The sequence below is a fragment of the Macrotis lagotis genome, chromosome X, assembly GCF_037893015.1.
Source record: "Macrotis lagotis isolate mMagLag1 chromosome X, bilby.v1.9.chrom.fasta, whole genome shotgun sequence".
NCBI classification, from domain to species: Eukaryota; Metazoa; Chordata; class Mammalia; order Peramelemorphia; family Peramelidae; genus Macrotis; species Macrotis lagotis.
Window position 1 is genome coordinate 285,169,928 of NC_133666.1, and position 20,135 is coordinate 285,190,062.

The following is a 20,135-nucleotide window of genomic DNA, read 5'->3' on the forward strand; positions in this document are numbered from 1 at the left end:
TCCAAATACAGTAGAGTGTTTTCAATGGGACAAGACAGATGTTCTTGAGGATTGTTCTCATTAGTGTAAAACTTCATTAATCTGCAATTTTTTTCTTGAAGAAGGTCCTGGTAGGATTTACAAAAACTCCAATTTGTAGAAAATTTGCAGAGAAATGTGTTTGTAGTTTATACCTTATAGACAGATACACAATATTTATTTTATACTTTAGTGAATAGATAGGGATTCAAGAGAATGGAAGGTTTTTGAAGGCAAGTACTATCTAACTTTCATGTATGTAGCCTTCGCATAGATCTTGGTACTCAAATGTGGTCACTGCAATACTGATTGATTGATTTCTGATGAGTACATTTAATGCTTCAGGCTGCTACTCAAGAGACCTTAAAATATTATTGGGGTCTATTTGCCTTTATTCCTAAGTGGGCCTGCTATTTCCCACTCCTAAACTTTTTAACTTTTTTGGTTACCAATCTCTTTCTTTTTCATGCCTTGCACAAGAGTGAACTTCAGTCAACATATTAAAAATGAATGCATTCGTTACAGAGGATTCTCATTAAAACCCTTATGTGATTTCCTGAGACAAATTCTGACTTCTCCTTCCTGTCAGAGCTTATGTCACTCTAAACTCTGGCCTTCTGTCTGTCTGATCTCATAGAAGCCACAGTCTGAATTATTGTGAGCTCAGAAATAGTGGGAACTGAATCAAGAATGCTTTCATCTATCTACCCTTGCTTTCCTTAAATCTCCAAGGAATGAGCTCTCCTGTATTACAGTAGGCAAGGGCAAAGATGGACAAGGATAAAGGCAGTGAATGTCACAGATCCACAAAAGCATTCTTGCCCTCTTTCCCCTCTGAAAATACAGATACCTGCCTGGTTATAATTGCAGGTTAGGTTCCCTTGGCTGTTTGCTAACCCAAACAGTCTGTTCCAAACCAGAAACTAAAATGATCTAGTGCATGACAGAAATGGGAATGGTAAAGTGAGTCACTTCATATTTCACCACTTCCTACAGACATGATCTAAAAACCTTAGATAAATGGTTTATTCTCAAAAACTGAACCCAGTGACCTCTTCAGAGTTTTTTTCTTATCAAAAGATTGTGTTATGTTCATTTTTTTTGGTTTGTTAATAATAATGGGCTCAGTTCTCTTGGTACTGGCCTTCTTCTGTCACTCCTAACTTTAAAGTCATAAGAAAATAAGTTTGGGGGCAGCAAGGTGGTGCAGTGGATAGAGCACCACTCCTGGAGTCAGGAGGACCTGAGTTCAAATGTGACCTCAGATATTTAATAATTACCTAGCTGTGTGACCTTGGACGAGTCACTTAACCTATTGCCTTAAATAAATTTTAAAAATTTTTAAAAAAGAAAATAAATTTTTTTTAATGTATCAGCAAATACATGTGTGCACAAAGATGACACTTTAGAAGGTATTAGTAGAGATTGTTTCATGTACCACATCTCTTCCCTCCCCTCAGTTCCCAAGAGCAGTTTGATGGTACAGCAGATAGACTGCCAGGAAGAATTCAGGAAGACATATTTTTGAAACTTCAAATCTGGCCTCAGACACTTACTAGCTGTGTCACCCTAAGTAACTCAATTAATCCTATTTGTCTCAGTTTCCTCATCTGTAATGATTGTCCTTTATTTTTTGAAGAAGACCATGACTTCAAGGCAGTGATGCCAAGACAAGCAGGTGAACTGAATTTGAGTGAGGGGCCTGTGCTAGGTCACTAGCCTCACTTTCTCCTCCAGAATCATCTGGGTCCAGTGGCCAGATATGAATCAGGATGACTGGAGAATGTACTGGATGTGAGGCATTCAGGGTTCAGTGACATGCCCAAGGTCACACAACTAGTTAGTGTCAAGTGTCTGAGGCTGGATTCAAGCTTCTGTCCTCCTGACTCCAAGGCCAGTGCTCTGTCCACTGAGCCACCTAGCTGCTCCCTCATCTGTAAAATGCACTGAAGAAAGAAAAGGCAATCCATTCCAGTATCTTTGACAAGAAAACCTCAAATGGGTCACATAGTCAGATATGATTGAAATGACTGAAATACAAAAACAAAATCTTTAGTTACTAGTGCTTGCCTTGGCATAGTTTAGGCCCTTTAATAAAGGCTTATTGATTGGTGGATTGATTCTTCCCTTTGTTTACAAATGCTTAACTGAAAAGGAGGGTCAAGCAATTGAGGTTTAGTATTTGAGCAATTGAGTCCAATAGTATGGTTTCTCAACAGAAAAAGAATCTTTCCTTTATTTGTGCCACAGACTGTGAAATCTTTGATTTGGCAGCAGCCTGTACTGCTTTTCTTCATCTCCTTTTTTTCTTTTACACTATGATTTAGGAAAGGCTACTGACAGACTGAAATAATGGACTAGATCTGGCGAGACAAAATATAATAGTGATAAATGTAAAGCACTGTACTTAGGTGCCAAAAGTCAATCACAAGTAGAAGATAGAGAAGGTCTTCACTGGGATAAGATCCAAATTGAATATGAATGAATAGTATGGCACAGTTGCCAAAATGGATGATGATAGTAGCCTTTATAAGTAAAGTGCTTAGAAAAAGGAAGATGAAAGTCCACACCTGAAATACTTCTATCATTTCTGGCACCATTTTAAAAAATGTATAATTAAGTTAGAGAAGAGTAAAGATGTTGGGGAAATGGTGAACCATAAATGGGAATGCCTTGGAATAGTGGCAAAGAGAAGGGCTCATAGACTGGGAACTGGAAGGGACCCCTAGGCCATCTAGACCAACCTCTTCATTTTACTGATAAGAAACTAAGGCCCAGAGAGGTTAGTTACTCCAAGGGTCACACAGTTAGCAAGTATCTGAGGCAGAATTCGAACTCAGGTTTTCCTGACTCAAGTCCAGGACTCTCTGAATTATCTATGCTGCTTCTCAACAAAGGTCTTCAGAATTTTGAAGAGTTGTTATGGACAAAGGATTAGATTTATTCTATTGCAAATGGGGTAGCTAGGTAGTACATTGGATAGAGCATTGGGCCTAGAGTCAGGAGGACTTGAATTCGAATTTGACCTCAGATACTAACTAGCTGTGTGACTCCATGGCAAGTCATTTAGCCTTTTTTACCTCAGTTTCTTCATCTGTAAAATTAGCTGGGGGGAAAAAAAAGCAAACCATTCCAGTATCTTTGCTAAGAAAATCCTAAATGGGGTCAGAGTTTGACATAATTGAAACAATTGAACAACACTAACAATATATTATTCCAAAGAATAAATTGCAACCAATTTTAAGAAGACAGATTTTAGCTTGATACTAGGAAAAAATTTCTGATTTTTTCTGGATATGCAGCTATGATTTTGTCAGTATGGATATCTGGCTCAAACAATTCAAATCAGCAATTTAAAATGTATATCTTAGAAAGGGACAATAAGAAGTCAGTAATTTACATATGGTCATACAACCAGTGTGTGTCTGAGGCAGAAATTGTCTCTAAGTCTGCCCTGTCTATCTACTGCTCCATGCTGCCTGTCTTTCAAAAAATTAGGGCTTCCAAAATGGGAATGAGCTACCTCATGAAGTGAGTTTCCCTGCAAATGGGTAAAATTCCATCTGGGTTCTGAATGATCACTTGCTGAGGATATGGTAGAAGGCTCCTCCATGAGGCGGGGGTTGAGCCTGTGTGGTCCCTTCCATATCTGGAATTCTATGGTCTACAAACAATGGACTAGGTGTGGGAAAGATTATACTGTACTGAAAAACTCACCTGAGATTGGCCTGTCACTGGGGTGCCATTGTTCACTTGGAGTAGCCCATTCAGTCCATCCCTGTAGATGCTGACAGTGTGCCAGCTACCTAGTTTTATTTTGCTTTCACTCATAATGACGGCTGCCCCAGTTCCACAATTAAATCTGTAGAGAAGGAGAAGAGGGAGAAAGTGCTTATCAAATAGTCTCATTGCTTCCAGAAGGAACTCTTGGTATTCAGAATGAATCGATTCAGAGATACATTTGAGATTGAAAACAAAATAAAACAAAAACCAATCATCCTACCCTGTTCTTCACATATGGATTTAGGGGCATCTAGGTGGCAAATGGATAGAATTGAGGCTCTGAAGTCAGGAAGACCCAAGTTCAAAGAAATCTTAGGCTCTTATTAGTTAAGTGATCCTGGCCAAGTCCCTTGATCTCTGTGGGATAATAATATCACCTAACCTCCTAAGGTTGTTTTGAGGATCAAATGAGATAATAATTGTAAACAGCTTAGTATAGTACCTGGTATAGTAGGTGCTAAATAAACATTTGTTGTTATTATTATTATTAGTTGATCTAAATCTGGCTGACTTGTCTGAGCCAAAATAGCCTTTCCATTGAAAACTCTGATTTGCTCTTTAAAAAAAAAAAAGCCTGAGCAATTTATACCCTCACCTCTTCACCATGCATTGTGGAGATTGCCAACTGCCTGAAAGGGACTGAAGGTGCAGATTTTTAGAATATGAGTCACTCTTATTCCAGTAATTTCTCTGAGGACTCTTCTAGCTCCCAAGTGGCAGGTATTAATAAAAATGTGAAAACTAAGCCTTTGAGTTCTGATTGGCAAGGTTGTCAAAACAGCTGCTTGAGCCCAACTGCATGAAATATGCAATCCTTTTTCCACAGCAGGATTCCAATGAAGGATGATTTTGGGGCAGTGTAGGAACATTCACGTGTGTGGGGAGAGGGTAGGGTGGGAGAGGTAAAGTGGTCTCCTTTCTCCTTGCCTGCAATTAGCATGCCTATCTACTTCTCCCCACATCCATTATTCCTTTGGTCCAAAGGACTGGTAACTTGACAGGCAAGTTGCAAGCCTTACTTGGTCAGTCTCAACTTTGGTTACCTCAGCCAGAGTCTCTTGGGAATTTTCAGCAAGAAATAACACAAGCAATAACCATTCCATCAAGAATTTGCAATATCAGGAAATTCCCCCATAAAATTTCCCAAAATTCAAAGAAATTCCCTCTTAGGAAAGACCTCAATTAGGATGGGTATGACTCTTTTCTGGCATCTACCCGAACTACCCTGATACCTTTATACTTGAAGGCATAACTTTTTTGAATGATTCCTTTTTTTTTTTGCAAGGTAATGGGGTTAAGTGACTTGGGTTCATACAACTAGGTGGTTATTAAGTGGCTGAGGCTGGATTTGAACTCAGGTTCTCCTGACTCCAGGGCTGTTGCTCTATCTACTGCACCACCTAGCTGCCCTTTGAATGATTTTTAAACTTCAACAACTTACAATCTCCTTAGAGTATTCTATTGCACCTTTATATATCCCTCTTATTCTTCATCCAAGAAAACCCCAGATCAACTTAGAGTTCTCCCAAAGCTTATGGAAAAGAATTCAGGAAGGGAGGAACTGATCCTCCCAGAAATGTGGGGATAAGTTTCTGTGACTCCCCTTGTGATTCTTCCATGATGCTTTAGGAGGCTACAGAACTCCATTTCAGAAAATGCTGCGAAGTGCTGTTATTTTCTTTCACTGTCTATCTCAACCTTAGTTGACATAAGGAGTCAAAAACTGACCTTGGAGTTCTGATGATCATATGGTCTTAATGTTCTAAACCAAGACTCCATTTTTTTTACCTTTCAAGGGAGAGCTCAGAATATGAATATGCTGAGGTAGTTTTAATCACAGGTTCAACTATTCATGATTTATAAACTATGATTGCCTTATCTTTTCACTTTCATCCCTGAAGAATTCACTTTTCTTAGACCAACAAATTTTTTTTGGTACTCTGTTTTTTTAAGGTAAACTGAGACTCATAGAAATGAATTGTCTAAGGCCACTCCAAGGATCCTTGATCACTGTTACATACCCCCCATCCCCTAGTCTTCCCATTTTTCTTTGTGGGGTAGTGGTACAAGTTAAGTTCATGATATGAAATTTCTCCTCATTCTTATTTCCTGCAATGACCTTCAAGTGCATATGCTAGTTAAAATTTATTTTACCAGTCGGCCAAATGAACTGACTAGGAATCACATTGGAAAAGGAACTGTTTTTGGCAGTTGTTACCTGAACTGGAGAGAACGCCGGATGATTGCCAATGACATAAAATCACCCCGTCCATGTTCATTTTCTCCACAATATAGCAGTAAACCATCTTCTGTTTCTGTCTGTTATTATAAGAACAAAAGTCATATGAAGAATGGGCACCTCTTCAACAAAGCCCCATCTGGAAACTTTTTGACATTAGAATTCTTAAACATTCTCCTATTCTATGATGTTACAAGGGGGCAAGTGTGTGAATGCCACTTAGTTTTCAAATAATGGATTCTGATCAGATTCAATAAATAAATGAAAACAATGCATGTGAAAAGTTAGATTGAAATGTTTCCTTAGTATAAAATGAGAAGATTCCTGTTAAACTTTAAAGTTTTGTGAATCTCTATGAGAGAAGGAAGGCTTCATTGTTTTTAGATTTTCTCTTTATTCACTTTGATCTAAGGTTAGGGCTCAGAAAAAAATTCATCTGTGCAAAGCAGAAAGCACAGATATCTTAAGCTTATCAAACTCAAGTTTCAAAGAAGGGTATTCATTTAAAAATATATATCATTTCATTGAGCTGCTGCACAACTCCAAAACAAACTATTCTATAGCCTGACTTCCTGCTCCTGATAAGTAGGGAAGGATAATGAAACAAGATTTCAGCACAGTTATGACAAAGGTGGGGCTGGTCATTTTTATTATAGTTAATTCCTTAGCTAGAGCCATCATTTTCAGTAAAGATTCCAAAGAACCATGCTTCCTTTTCACCAAACTCTTCTGAGTCATCTGAGTTATCTAAGAATTTCCCTTCAATTCTAAAATTACTTTATTTGATTCATATAGTAACATGCACAATGGTGAAGACAGACATTATGAGCCCTGGAATAGGACTTGCATTGTATGGCACAATTATATCTTTCTTACCCTAAATTCAAGGGTGATTTGAAATGCTTGATAAGAGTTCTTTAGTGGTTCCAAGGTTAAGTAGGAATGGCCAAAAAACTGAGGATATTGGATGAAAATGTCTGAAAAGGAAAGAGAAGAGAAAAGAATGCATTTTCCTTACTTTCCAAAGGCAGAAATATATGTGTATATATATATTATATACACATATATTATATATATATATATATATATATATATATATATATATATATATATATATACACACACACACACTTAAATACACTCAGGTGAATATTTAAGATAGAGAATCTCCTTTATTATTAGTCAGAGTTATTTGACAATCTGTTAAGTCCAATGTGTCTTTATCCTTTCTTCAATGTTCTCAGTTATTCCTCTCATTCCAGGGTAATATGATTTATTTATGGTCCTTTGATTAGGGATGGAAACTGGGTGCCTAGAGAAGGTGAATTTCCTGATGATATCATGATAGTTTTAAAGAGTAGACTGCTTTGGCTTGGCTGCACATTTGACTAAGAAATCCTCTTTCTTGTAATATAGATTTCAACAGTAATGTACATCCCAGAACTAACATCATAATCTTCTCTTCGACTTTCTTCTCTCAAACAATGATCTGTAAATTAATCTCTTATTTCCTCCAAATGATTTAGCTTGTGTACAAAAATGTGAGACTGTCTTGAATGATCAGCACTCAACAGTAGCACCATAGGCATATTGGACTCTGAGAGTCAGGTTGGCATGGTGCAGAGAGAATATTACTTGGAGTAAAGAAGACCTGGGCTTAAGTCCCATCTATGACAATATGTGACAACGTGAATCACAACCTCTCAGTGCTCCAGGTAACTAAGACTGTAATGTACAAAGTGGATAATAATTAGTATTGGTAGAGGGAGTGTCTTCATTGGAAATTCCCCATACCAATGTCTAAAAAAATCCCAACAAATTAAACATAATTTATGTATACTTGATCTCATCTCCTACTTAGTTTACTGCAAGAGGTTAACTCTCACTGACCACACACACAGTTAGGGATACATTTCTAGGAATGGGTCTGAAAAGAGAAACCCAAGAAGAGTTAAATTTTTTCTGACTTCCAATGGAAAACTTCTATGTCTACCATTCTCTTTATTCCTGACTGAGTACCTCTGGGAGGACTTACCTTCTGCGCAATTATCACCACCTTTGCCAAGATTGCAGTGGCATCGAGAACCACCCAGATTGTAGTCATTGACACAGAAGCTATCAACTGAGCAGATGGTTTCATCACAGGACATGTCAAAGAGTCTTGTCATTGCAGCCATATCACTCCTCCTCTTTGCCTTTGCCATGGTAGTATAGTGGACTGGTGTGGTAGTAAGAGGGGAAGCTGAGGTAGGGGGGATAAACCTTGAAAAGTACTTTGGTGCAGATCTAGGAGGCATCTTGGTTTCTACAAAAAATTTCCTATGACTTCCTTTGATAGCAGGAAGTGGTTTGATCTAAAGTAAGAGGAAAGATAAGAAAGACATGGTTATATTATTGCTGACATCATTGTCAACAACATCATTACCAAGATTATTATAATTATTCCAATCCCCATATATATTCTCCTCATCACTCTTAAACTTATTCCAATTAACATTTAGATCATCATCATCACCAAGAACTATTCCTACTATCACCCTCACCATTCCTATCAATTTGCCCAACATCTCTTTCCCTCTCATCCCTGAAGAAATGGACTATTTGATTTTTGTCATGATGTCCCCAATATATCACACAGTAGGAGCTTAATAAATGTGTGTTGATTGACTAATCATTATCACCATCCCTATCCTAATCTGCATACCAATCATCTCCATCACCTTTACCCCCTTATAGCTGTATTGTCTCATGTCTTTTTAGAGCATAGCTCAATTTGTCTTGATATAACCCTACACAGGAGGTAGAGCTTGTATTATTATCTCCATTCACCAGAAATTGGGATCCAAGATATTAAGTGACTGGCTCAAGATATACAACTAATCACTGGAAGAGCTAAAACTAATGAGTTTTTTGGAAGCTAATCATTTCCCATTAAGAAGAATCAAGTGGTAAGGAATGACTGTTCTCCCCTCTATAAGGGAGTTGGATTTTTAAAATTCCACTCACTATGAAATCTGTCTCCAGATTGTTAAACCAGTGAACAGATGCCCCAGCATGGTTGGGACTTGGCTTGGTTAATGTCAATTAAAAAAACCTGGAGTGGAATGTCCATAGAAAATGACAGTTTTTAAGACAAATTGATCTATTCAAAATTTCAGGCTAAAGGTTCACAGTTCATTGACCAACTTACTTGATTTTTACTAGAAAACAAAAACACATTCAACCTCAAGAACAAAGACTTTTGTTACCTCTTCAATATAAATGTCAAAATCAGAGTCATCAATGTCAAATCCATTGTCATCACTTCCTCCTGTGTCTGTGATATACCTTGGCTCAGAAGTCCCACTTCCTGCCTCTTCAGTACCTTTAATAGAAAAATCAGCACAGCTTTCATCAATATATGCTTTGATAGTTATTATTCTCTACTTCGTCATCCCACTGCAACATGCAGAGAATGTAACTAATTTCTTCAGGATAGATATCAAAGTGATCTGCCATTCAAAGGTGTCTGCCATTCATTCCTAAACCCTTAAGATACCATTCTATGTCAAGACTGAAAACACACAATGCCATAAATACCCAATACAGATAAAAAGATGTGGCCTTGTCCCTTCCTCCCCTTCCATGAGCCTTGGCAGGGCATTAGAATCCTCAGTATGGGAAGGGTATCAACGGACAAAGCACTTGAGATCATCTTTAAGAAGCAATATCTAGGAGGTAGTTAGGTGGTACAGTGGATGGAACACTGACCCTGGAGTCAGGAGGACCTGAGTTCAAAACCAGTCTCAGACATTTAATAATTGTCCAGCTGTGTGACCCTGGGCAAGTCACTTAACCCCATTTCCTTAAATAAGTATATTTTTTTGAAAAAAAGAAGCAATATCTGGTTTGACTTGAGTAGGACATAGGTCATTGTGTAGCTCAGTTTTCTTTTCTTTTCTTTTCTTTTTGCTTAGATATCTCTTCCTCTTCCAAAGAAATAAGTTAGCAGCCTTCAGGTCTCATATAGATCCAATCTAAGAAAGGCAACACTCAGGGAATCCTGAGCATTTAAAAAGGTTCTGATGTATTTCTTCCCATCAGAGTTGAAGAGGCCAGCAACCTGCCTACTTTAATGAAGGGTGAATAAGAGAGCTGAGGTAGTGGCTACCAGTCTACAACAGAGAAGCTGTCCTTTCCATAAGCCTCATATGGGGGGATAAGGGTAGGGTGGATATTGAACCAAATGATCTCTGGGGATCTCCTTTGGTTTTGTTTTTCAGTAGAACTTCATAAACAGTTTGTTAGGAGTGTTGCTGACACAGTGGATAAAACACTAATGAAAATCAGATCCACATTATAATGGAAGCAGTATCTACCAGACTTCTCCCTCCCCCTACATCATGGGTTGGGGGCTGGTTTTCCCCCTAAAAGGTAACAAAGCTGTCCCTAAGACTTAACTAACCACAGATCAAGCTGTACCTTTTTTTGATGCAACTTCCTGGAAATTTCTCTCCATGTTGACATGGGACTTAGTGGGTCATCTAAGGCCAAAAAATGTCAGGACTTTTCAGACTTAGCATATTTCCCATGTACAAGTCTTTGAGTGTTCTACCTCACTGACCAGGCACATTAACATATGGATATGAGGGTGTCTCATCTACCTAAGGGTAGAGTATCCTTGTTGAATATCTATCCTAAACTCTGACCGTGTTAACCTCTATGAGCTGTTAACTGAACTAATAGGATAGTGGCCTAAAACAGGACAGGCCCAATATACATGTTAACTTATCACTTAATATTAAGTGCCCAGGACTTGCTCCAATTTCTTCAGTTTATATTCTAGCTAAATACTTTAAGATTCTAGTTTGATGATTGGTAAAATGGACAAAGGATTACAAAGCATACAACTAAGTCTAGAAATAAGTCATCTTGGAGTATTAATTCATTAACTTATTTCATAAGCAATTATTAAATAATTTCTATGTGAGAGAGATACTGGATTCTAGAAGAATTAGAGAGGTTAAGTATAATGAAGTATGGCACATATCTTCAAGGAAGTTAGCATTTAATTTGAGAAGTAGGGAATGTACACAAATAAACATTACAAAATAAAATAAGACGACCATATAAACAGAGAGTTCTATAAAAATTCTGAGGTGAGAGATGTCACTTCCAAGATCAAGAATGACAATATCGGGGCAGCTAGGTGGCATAGTGGATAAAGCACTGGCCTTGGAGTCAGGAGTACCTGGGTTCAAATCCGATCTCAGACACTTAATAATTACCTAGCTGTGTGGCCTTGGGCAAGCCACTTAACCCTTTGCCTTGCAAAAACCTAAAAAAAAGCAAAACAAAACAAAGAAAGACAATATGGAGGAAGAGAAGACATTTGAACAGGGCCTTGTATTCTGCTTAGATTATAACAAGTGAAACTAGGGAAGGACATTCCAATCCTAAAGAATAATTACTCAATCAATCAATAAGCACTTACTAAAAACCTCCTAAGTGCCAGATTCTGGTGATACAAATAGAATAAATGAAATAATCCTTTCTCTCAGAGAGCTTAGAAGGCTCAGAGGTGGAAAATAGCAAGATTTAATTGTTCAGGAGATTGTCTAACTTTGTAAGAAGGTAGACCAGGTGAAGGAGGATATATTGTAAGAAGAGGCCAGAAAGGTAGGCTGGAGTCAGACTGGAGGGACTTAAACCAGCAGCCTAGTCCATGTGTATCTCTGAGCAAAGCAAACTTCATTAAGCAAAATACTACACAGGTGAAGACCAGAAAATGAGGGTGGGGGGAGCGTGGTGTACTTGAAAAAACATTAGATTTAGACCCAGACAGATTGAGTCCCAGCTTCTAATCACATCTGAATCACTGGGCAATAGAGATAACTTCTCTAAGTCTCATATTATTCATGTGTAAAAGCAGGGGGCAAAAGTTGTGAGAAGCAAATAAGAAAGGATTTATGAAGTATTCATTTAGCATAATCGTGTCTGTTACATAGATGAACTTAATAAATCCTTATTCTCTATCTCCTATGTCTAATTCTGATAATAAATCTCCTCCCTAAAAGAAAGCCTTAGATACAATAACAATAATTATATAATTGAAAAGATCACTTAAGAGAAATCAAACTCTAAGTAAATAAAACCAATAATGGTCCTGAGAACAAAGAAAAAACATATTTTCCTCTTAGCAGAGAAGTGAAGGATAATGGAAACAGAATAATGCATACACTGTATTGGTTGATTTTGCTGAAATGTTTTTCTTTGTGGAGGAAGGTTAAAATGTAGGATGCTCTTTGGGTGATGAGGGAAGAGAGATGCAGATATGCCAAGATGTTTTTAAAAGGGTATCAATTAAGCTTTTTTTTTTTTTTTAAGAAGGAAAGACTTGGGGAGAGAAAGAAAAAAATTAGCCAGTGAGTGGAAAATGTGCTGGCTTTCAAGCTCAGGACCATGTTGGCAGAGCAGAGCAGAGCTGTCTATTTTCACCTTCTCTATAGTAATTTCCAGTAGTTCTCTAAAACCACCAACTTCTGCCAGATGTCAGGTCTAGCATATTGATGACTGGTTTTACCAAGCCAAGTATCTATACCACAACAGCTGTATACTAGGTGTTTTCTCAAAGAATGCTGCTAAAATTGGGTTCAACTAACTTTTATTATTAATGGTTATTTTATTATTATCATCATTTTGTTATTATTATGTTTTATTGTTATTAATAGAACCCATTTAAGGCATGGCTTCTAAATTGTCTAACTTCAGAGAAAGGAATCCATGTAACAAGAACGGTCTATAAAAAAAGAATTTCAATTCTTCACTGGCCTTGAATTCCTCCTTATTTCCAGTCTCTTTGGCTTCAATCTATCCTAGACCTTACTGCTTTATTAATCTTCTTAGATTAATTTTATCATAATATCATATTTTTATCATCATATCAATTTTATCATAATATACTTTTTAAATATTATTTTTTCCAATTACATATATAGTTTTAACATTCTCTTTTTTACAAGGCAAATGGGGTTAAGTGGCTTGCCCAAGGCCACATAGCTAGGTAATTATTGAGTGTTTGAGGCTGGATTTGAACTCAGGTATTCCTGACTCCAGGGCTGGTGCTCTATTCACTGTGCCACCTAGCCACCCCTTAACATTCATTTTTGTAAGATTTCAAGTTCCCCATTTTTCTCCCTCTCTTCCTTCTCTCCCCCCTCCCCATGACAAGTAATCTGAAAAAGATTATACGTGTAGTCATGTTAAACATACAGAATACTCTTAAAATATTTAGTACTTTACTTTTTTCTCAATTACATGTAAAAACAATTTTAAATGTTTGCTTTTTAAAAACATTTTGAGTTCCAAATTCTCTCATTCCTTTCCTCTCCTCATTCTGAAGATCAGGAATTTGATATAGGTTATACATGTATTACAATGTACTCTCACCTTTATTTATTATTAGTTTTTTTTGCAAGGCAGTTGGGATTAGGTGGCTTGCTCCAAGATCACGCAACTAGGTAATTATTAAGTGTCTGAGACCGGATTTGAACTCAGATACTCCTGACTCCAGGGCGGGTGCTCTATCCACTGCGCCACCTAGATGCCTGCAATGTACTCCCACTTAGAAACCTTCAATGGCTCCCTATTGCTCATAGGATATAGTCCACATTTCTGACATTTAAAATTCTTCACAATCTGGACTCATCCTAGCTTTCCAAATTTATTCCCTTTATGTCCCCTGATACAACTGTAGTTAAACTGGGCTACTTGTTGGTCTATGCTTTCCTATTTTTAATTCTTATTCCTTAAAATATTCTTTCTCCTCACCTCTTTCACCTTTCTATTATCTATTCATAGCCAATGTAAATTCTTCAAGTTCAGGTTCGTGACCCAGACCATTCCAGTTCACAGTAACCTCTCCCTTTCTATGAACTTCTAGCACATATTGGAGAATATACATCACTAAATGAATAACTGGGAGGATAGGTGGCACAGTAGATAGGTCTCTAGGTCTGGAGTCAGGAAGACTCATCTTTGTGAGTTCAAATCCAGTCTCGGATATTTACTGAGTGCATCTAGTCAAATCACTTAACACTTTGTCTCAGTTTGCTCATCTAGAAAATGAGCTTTACCAAGAAAACCCCATGGGTTTTGTGGTATGAAGAGTTGGATGATTGAAAAATAACACAGAAAATGAATAACAATAATATACTACCTCATATGACAGCTTTTCTATTGTTCCATGATTTTATATAACTTTTTATGTATTTATATTTTATCAGTCCAAATGCCACAGAATTTGTTCTCTGACTTGGCCTGGTGTTGTTTCTCTTGTAAATTTGGGGTGAACCAGTCTGAAATAACACTTAAGACTCTTCTTTAAGTGGGCATGGCAGACTTCCTTCCCAATTTTTTGCCCATTTTATGTAGGAAATCTTCTTTCTTGGCCAATAAATAGTCAGAGCTAGGGAAGGGGAATGGTGGTGGTGGGTGAGATGGAGTGCTAAAGTCCATTCAGTCTATCATGCCCTAAACTGTTCAGAAGTGGAAAACAAAAAAAGCTTTTGCACAAACAAAACCACTGTAACCAAGATCAAAAGAAATCAGGTAAATTGGGGAACAATTTTTGCAACTAGTATTTCTGACAAAGGATTTATTTCTAAAATAAATAGAGAATCAAACCAAATTTATAAAAAAAACCAAGCCATTCCTCAATTGACAAATAGTCAAAGGGTAGGCAAAGGCAATTTACAGATGATGAATTCAAAGCTATCTATCCATAGTCATATGAAAAATTGTTCTAAATCATTACTGATTAGAGAAATGCGAATTAAAGGATATCTGAGGTACCACCTCACACCTCTCAGATTGGCCAATATGACCAGAAAGGACAATGATCAATGTTGGAAGGGATGTGGAAAATCTGGGACACTATTACACTGTTGGTAGAGCTGTGAACTCATCCAACCTTTCTGGAGAGCAATTTTGAATTATGCTCAAAGGGCAATAAAAATGTTCATACCCTTTGATCCAGCAATACCACTACTGGGTCTATACCTTTGAAGAGATCATGAAAAAGGGTAAAATCCTCACTTGTACAAAAATATTCATAGCAGCCCTGTTTGTGGTGGCAAAGAATTGGAAATCGAGGGAATGTCTATCACTTGGGGAAATGGCTGAACAAATTGTGGTATATGTATGTTATGGAACACTATTGTTCTATGGGATGGGAATTCAGGGAAGCATGAAAGGATTTGCATGAACTGATGCTGAGTGAGATGAACAGAACCAGAACACTGTACACCATAACTGCAATATGGGGTTGATGATCAATCTTAATGAACTTGCTCATTCCATCACTGCAATAATCAGGGACAATTTTAGGGTATCTGCAATGGAGAATACCATCTGTATCCAGAGAAAGAACTGTGGAGCTTAAACAAAGATCAAAGTCTATTCAATTTTTTTTAAAGTTGCCTTATGGGGGCGGCTAGGCAGCACAGTGGATACAGCACCAGCCCTGGAGTCAGGAGTAACTGAGTTCAAATCTGGCTCAGACACTTAATAATTACCTAGCTTTGTGGCCTTGGGCAAGCCACTTAACCCCATCACCTTGCAAAAACCTAAAAAGTAGTTGCCTTATGTACTATATAATTTTGCTATCTCTAATATTTTATTTTTTCCTCAAGGATATGATTTTTCTCTCAACATGTTCAATTTTGATCAATTATAGCATGGAAACAATGTAAAGACTATCAGACTCCCTTCTGTTGGGGGTGACGGGAAGGAAAGGAAGGTGTGGGAAAAATTGTAAAATTCAAAACATTACAAAAATGATGAGTAGAAATTACCATTGTATATAATTGGAAAACAAATAAAATATTTATTAAAATGTAGAAACCAAGGCCCAGAGAGGTTAAGTAGTTTGGTGTTGGCTTGACTGATATTAGAATTTATATCATCTGATTTCAAAGTCATTTCAAAATGTCTTTCTACCACACTGTATTGTGTTAAGGTTTGAGGCAACCTGTTTTTATTCCCCACATTAAAGTGGAGCTCAGAAGATCTTGATAATGATCAGATAGGAGTGCCAGAGCTGAACCTTATCATCTACCACCTACTACTGCTAATTGGCTATCATGAATGAGGGCTAACTTGGCACTATCTCCAGCTTGGATAATTATTTAGACCTTCACAATGAGCCTCAATGAAATGACTTAACTTACATGAATGTAATAGATTATTTTTCCATCTATCATAAGAAATGACAAAATTCTACATTTTAGAAAAAACCAGAAGACCTTTATGAATTCAAGTGAGCAGAACTAGAATTTATACAATGACATTATAATGACAACTAAGATTTGAAAAAATCTGAGAAGTCTCATCAGTGTAATAATCAAGTACAAATAATCAAATAATCAAATCCAGAGGAAGTGGATATGGAAGAATGTTACTCACCTCTTGCTGAAGCAGTGATGCCAAAGAAGAAGAATAAGCTCTACATTTTTAGACATGGTCAAGGTTGGAATTTGTTTTATCTGACTAAAAATATTTGGTATGAAGGTTTAATTTTTCTCTTTTTTGTTGTTTAATTAGAGGGTGGGAGGGAGAAAAAATATTTATTAATTGGGAAAATTAGAAAAAATAAATTAAAAAAAACTCCAATTTCCTAGAGCTACAGAAAAGACAATTTCATTGTAGGGTCAGTAGATGATACCCCAAACCCCTCACAAAGCAAATAACTTATCTACTAGAAAGACATGGAGTCACTAACTTTCCAACTTTATCTCATGCTACTTCCCTTCATATGGGTTAGGGTTAGGGTTAGGGTTAGGGATAGAATACTGGACTTATCTGGCCTCAGACACTTACTAGCTCTGTGATGTTGGACAAATCACTTACCTCCATTTGCCTTAGTTTCCTCATTTGGAAAATGAATTAGAGAAGGAAATGGACAACAATTCTACTAGAAGTTGCCAAGAAAACTCAAATGGGGTCACAAAGAATCAGACATGATTGAAGTGAAACAATAATAATAACTTTTTCTGGACAGCTAGGTGGTAGAGTGGATAGAGCACTGGATCTGGAGTTAGAAAGCCCTGAGTTCAAATCCAGCTTACTAGCAGTGTGACCCCAAGCAAATCACTTAATTCCGTTTATCTCAGTTTCTTCATCTATAAAATGACCTGGAGAAATAAAAGACAAACCACTCCATTGTAAAATTGATCTAACCTTTCTGGAGAGCAATTTGGAATTATGTCCAAAGGTCAATTATGTCCTGAAAAATGGTAAAAATCCCATATGTACAAAAATATTCATAGCAGTTCTTTTTATAGTGGCAATGAATTGGAAATTGAGGGAATGCCCATCAATTGGGGGATGGCTGAACAGGTTGTGGTATATGTATGTGATGGAATGCTATTGTTTTATTAGAAATCAGGAGGAATGAGACTTCAGAGAAACCTGGAAAGACTTTCATGAATTGATGCTGAGTGAGATGAACAGAACCAGAGCATTGTTCACCTTAGCAACAACATGGGGTGATGATCAACCTTGATGGAATTGTTCATTTCAGCAATAAAAAGACAATCTTAAAAGATTCGTGATGGGGAAATACCATCCATATCCAGAGAAAGAGCTATGGAGTTGAAGTGAAGACCAAAGTTTACTTTCAAAATTTACCTTCAATTTTTAAAAGTTGTCTTATGTATTATGTCATTTTGTTATCTCTAATGTTTTTCTTTCTTCCTCTTGGACCTGATTCTTCTCTCACAGAATGTTCAATTTCAATCTATGTTTGGCATGGTCACAAATGTAAAGCCTATAGCAGATTGTTTTCTGTCAGATCAGGGAGAAAAATTGTAAAACTCAAAACCTTGTACAAAAATGATTAGTAAAAACTACCATTTTATGTAGTTGGGAATGTAAATGAAATATTTATTAAAAAAAATACAAATACTCCAGTATCTCTGCCAAGAAAATTCCAAAAGGATTCTTTAAGAGTTGGAAATATCTGACAACAAAGAAAATCTCATCCCCTCACCCCTTTTTCTCTTCTAGCTCTATACCATTACTTCTGTATCTCCTATACTTCAAATGGACTCTTCCCTCATCCACACCACCCTATCCAAAGGCCATACTTTCATACCTTAGGGTTCAATTCAGACACCACTTTCTCCATGAAGCTTTCCTTCCTGACATTTTTCATAGTCCTTTCTCTCAATTTATTCTTTGCCCTTATACTCTCATATCATAACTTTTTGGCAGTGTCCTCCCTTCATCTCTTTGAAATCAGGACCTGTGTCATATCTATATTTGTGTCTCCATTGCCAAGAGAAAAGCACACTATAGGGACCAAGTTTGTTGATTGGAACTTAATAGAAGTGGGGATACTCTTGACAGTTGTGAAGGCTGAATTCGCCAGGTTCATGACAATATGCACCAAAATCCCTCTTTCTACAACACCAAAGGGGACTCATGCTGAAGAACAATCTTGCATGAAAGAGACAATGACCATGAGAAAAGAAATCCCTTGGCTGCTGGCCTTTCCCCATGTGAGTGGCCACTGACTTTGATTCAGACAGCTAGTCAGAGAGTAGTAATGAAATATAGAGTAGACTGGTGACATCCCCACAAACTTTGCTTCTCTAGTAGCTGAGACATCCCTAAACACAGTAAGGAAATCTCTCTTATTGGGACTTCTGGTGCCAACAACTGATGGGGCACTCAAGTGGAAGGCTTTCCCCCTAATTTAGGTGGTCAGGATAGTCATTAAACATTCCCAAACAATATCATTTATCATCTTTAGGAAGTATGATTCTTTGATTTCATTGCTCCACTTTGGGGTTCTTACTCTGGGTAATGAAATTTTCCTTATCAAAGCAGATCTGTCATTGATCTGTAATTTATAGTTTTAGAATCTTCTCTGGGAGCTCTGAGGGCAGAGCTGTACCAGAACCAGCTCAGACTGACTCCCAAGTACCAAATGTGAAATTTTCATTATGAGCATTTACATCTAGAAACTGGCAAATGTTACAAATCAGGGTCAGATTTATTGTTTTATTGATTTTTTAAATTTAAGAAAACAATGGAAAAATGTTTGTAATACAGATTAAACTTTAAAGTATGTCCTGCCTACTGGTTCTGTATCCCAAAGAAATCAAAGAAAATGGAAAGGGAATACTATTTGTACAAAAATATTTATTTATTCATGTATGTTTATTTGTGGTGGCAAAGAATTGAAAGTTGAGGGGATACTCATCATTTGGGGAATGGCTGACAAGTTGTATATGAGTGTAAATAGAAAATGTGTACTATTAGAATTGATGGGTGGGGGCACAGTTCTACTTAAGGAAGAACAAATTGAGACTTTGTTTAAGGTTATTCAACGAGTGGAAAAGCTTGAATCAGAAGCAAAGCTATTGCCCCCTAGTTTCATACTTTTCATGAACCATTCTTCCATATAAAATGTGGCCTATATATTATAATATTCCTGACTCTTCTCTATTTTCCATAGTTTTCAGAGTATCAGAAAGAAGTTCAGTGCCCTGCCTAAGGTCACTCAAGAGTCATCAACACAGTTGGAACTAGGATTTGTAGTCTCTCTTTTTCCCACTGATCCACTCTTCCTCAACTTTTTGTCTCAACTTTCTCACAAGATATTTTTGCTGTTTTTAGTTCTAAGAGAGAACTTAATATCATCAGTTAGTTACTTATAAGAATCTTAGCTATAGCCTGGGACAGTCCAATTGAATCCTGTAACCCATTTCATTCTATTAGGAACAAAGAATATTAAAAATGAGACATTTATCATAACTAGAATGGACATCCAGTTAACTGGATTAAAAAACACAATGGAGGCATACCTTCACTTAAAACTCAATATAAAATATTAGATTCATAGAACTAATAGAATTTTGCTTAAAATATAATTTTTTGTCTGTTTGCCTATTTTTTTAATTTGTCTAATAAATGGCAATGCTTTTATTTTATGGTCAGAAGACCTGGGTAAGCCATTCTGCTTATTACTTGTGTGACCTAGCCAAAGCATTCAAAATTAGCTTATTGGTTCTACTTGGATGGCATATAAAGTCCTGTCTAGTTGTGCATC

At 37.0% G+C, this 20,135-nt stretch overlaps 1 protein-coding gene across 2 annotated transcripts in view; it reads right to left on the reverse strand.

The window, feature by feature from the left end:
- Positions 1-20,135, reverse strand: part of EGFLAM (EGF like, fibronectin type III and laminin G domains) — a 236,602-nt gene that overhangs the window by 58,804 nt on the left and 157,663 nt on the right. For both annotated transcript variants that reach the window (XM_074207355.1, XM_074207354.1), the window contains 5 exons: positions 9,289-9,404; positions 8,076-8,394; positions 6,917-7,017; positions 6,020-6,120; positions 3,736-3,880 (listed from right to left, as the gene is read on the reverse strand). In XM_074207355.1, the coding sequence (XP_074063456.1) occupies positions 3,736-3,880; positions 6,020-6,120; positions 6,917-7,017; positions 8,076-8,394; positions 9,289-9,404 (782 nt within the window). The remainder of the gene's footprint in view (positions 1-3,735; positions 3,881-6,019; positions 6,121-6,916; positions 7,018-8,075; positions 8,395-9,288; positions 9,405-20,135) is intronic.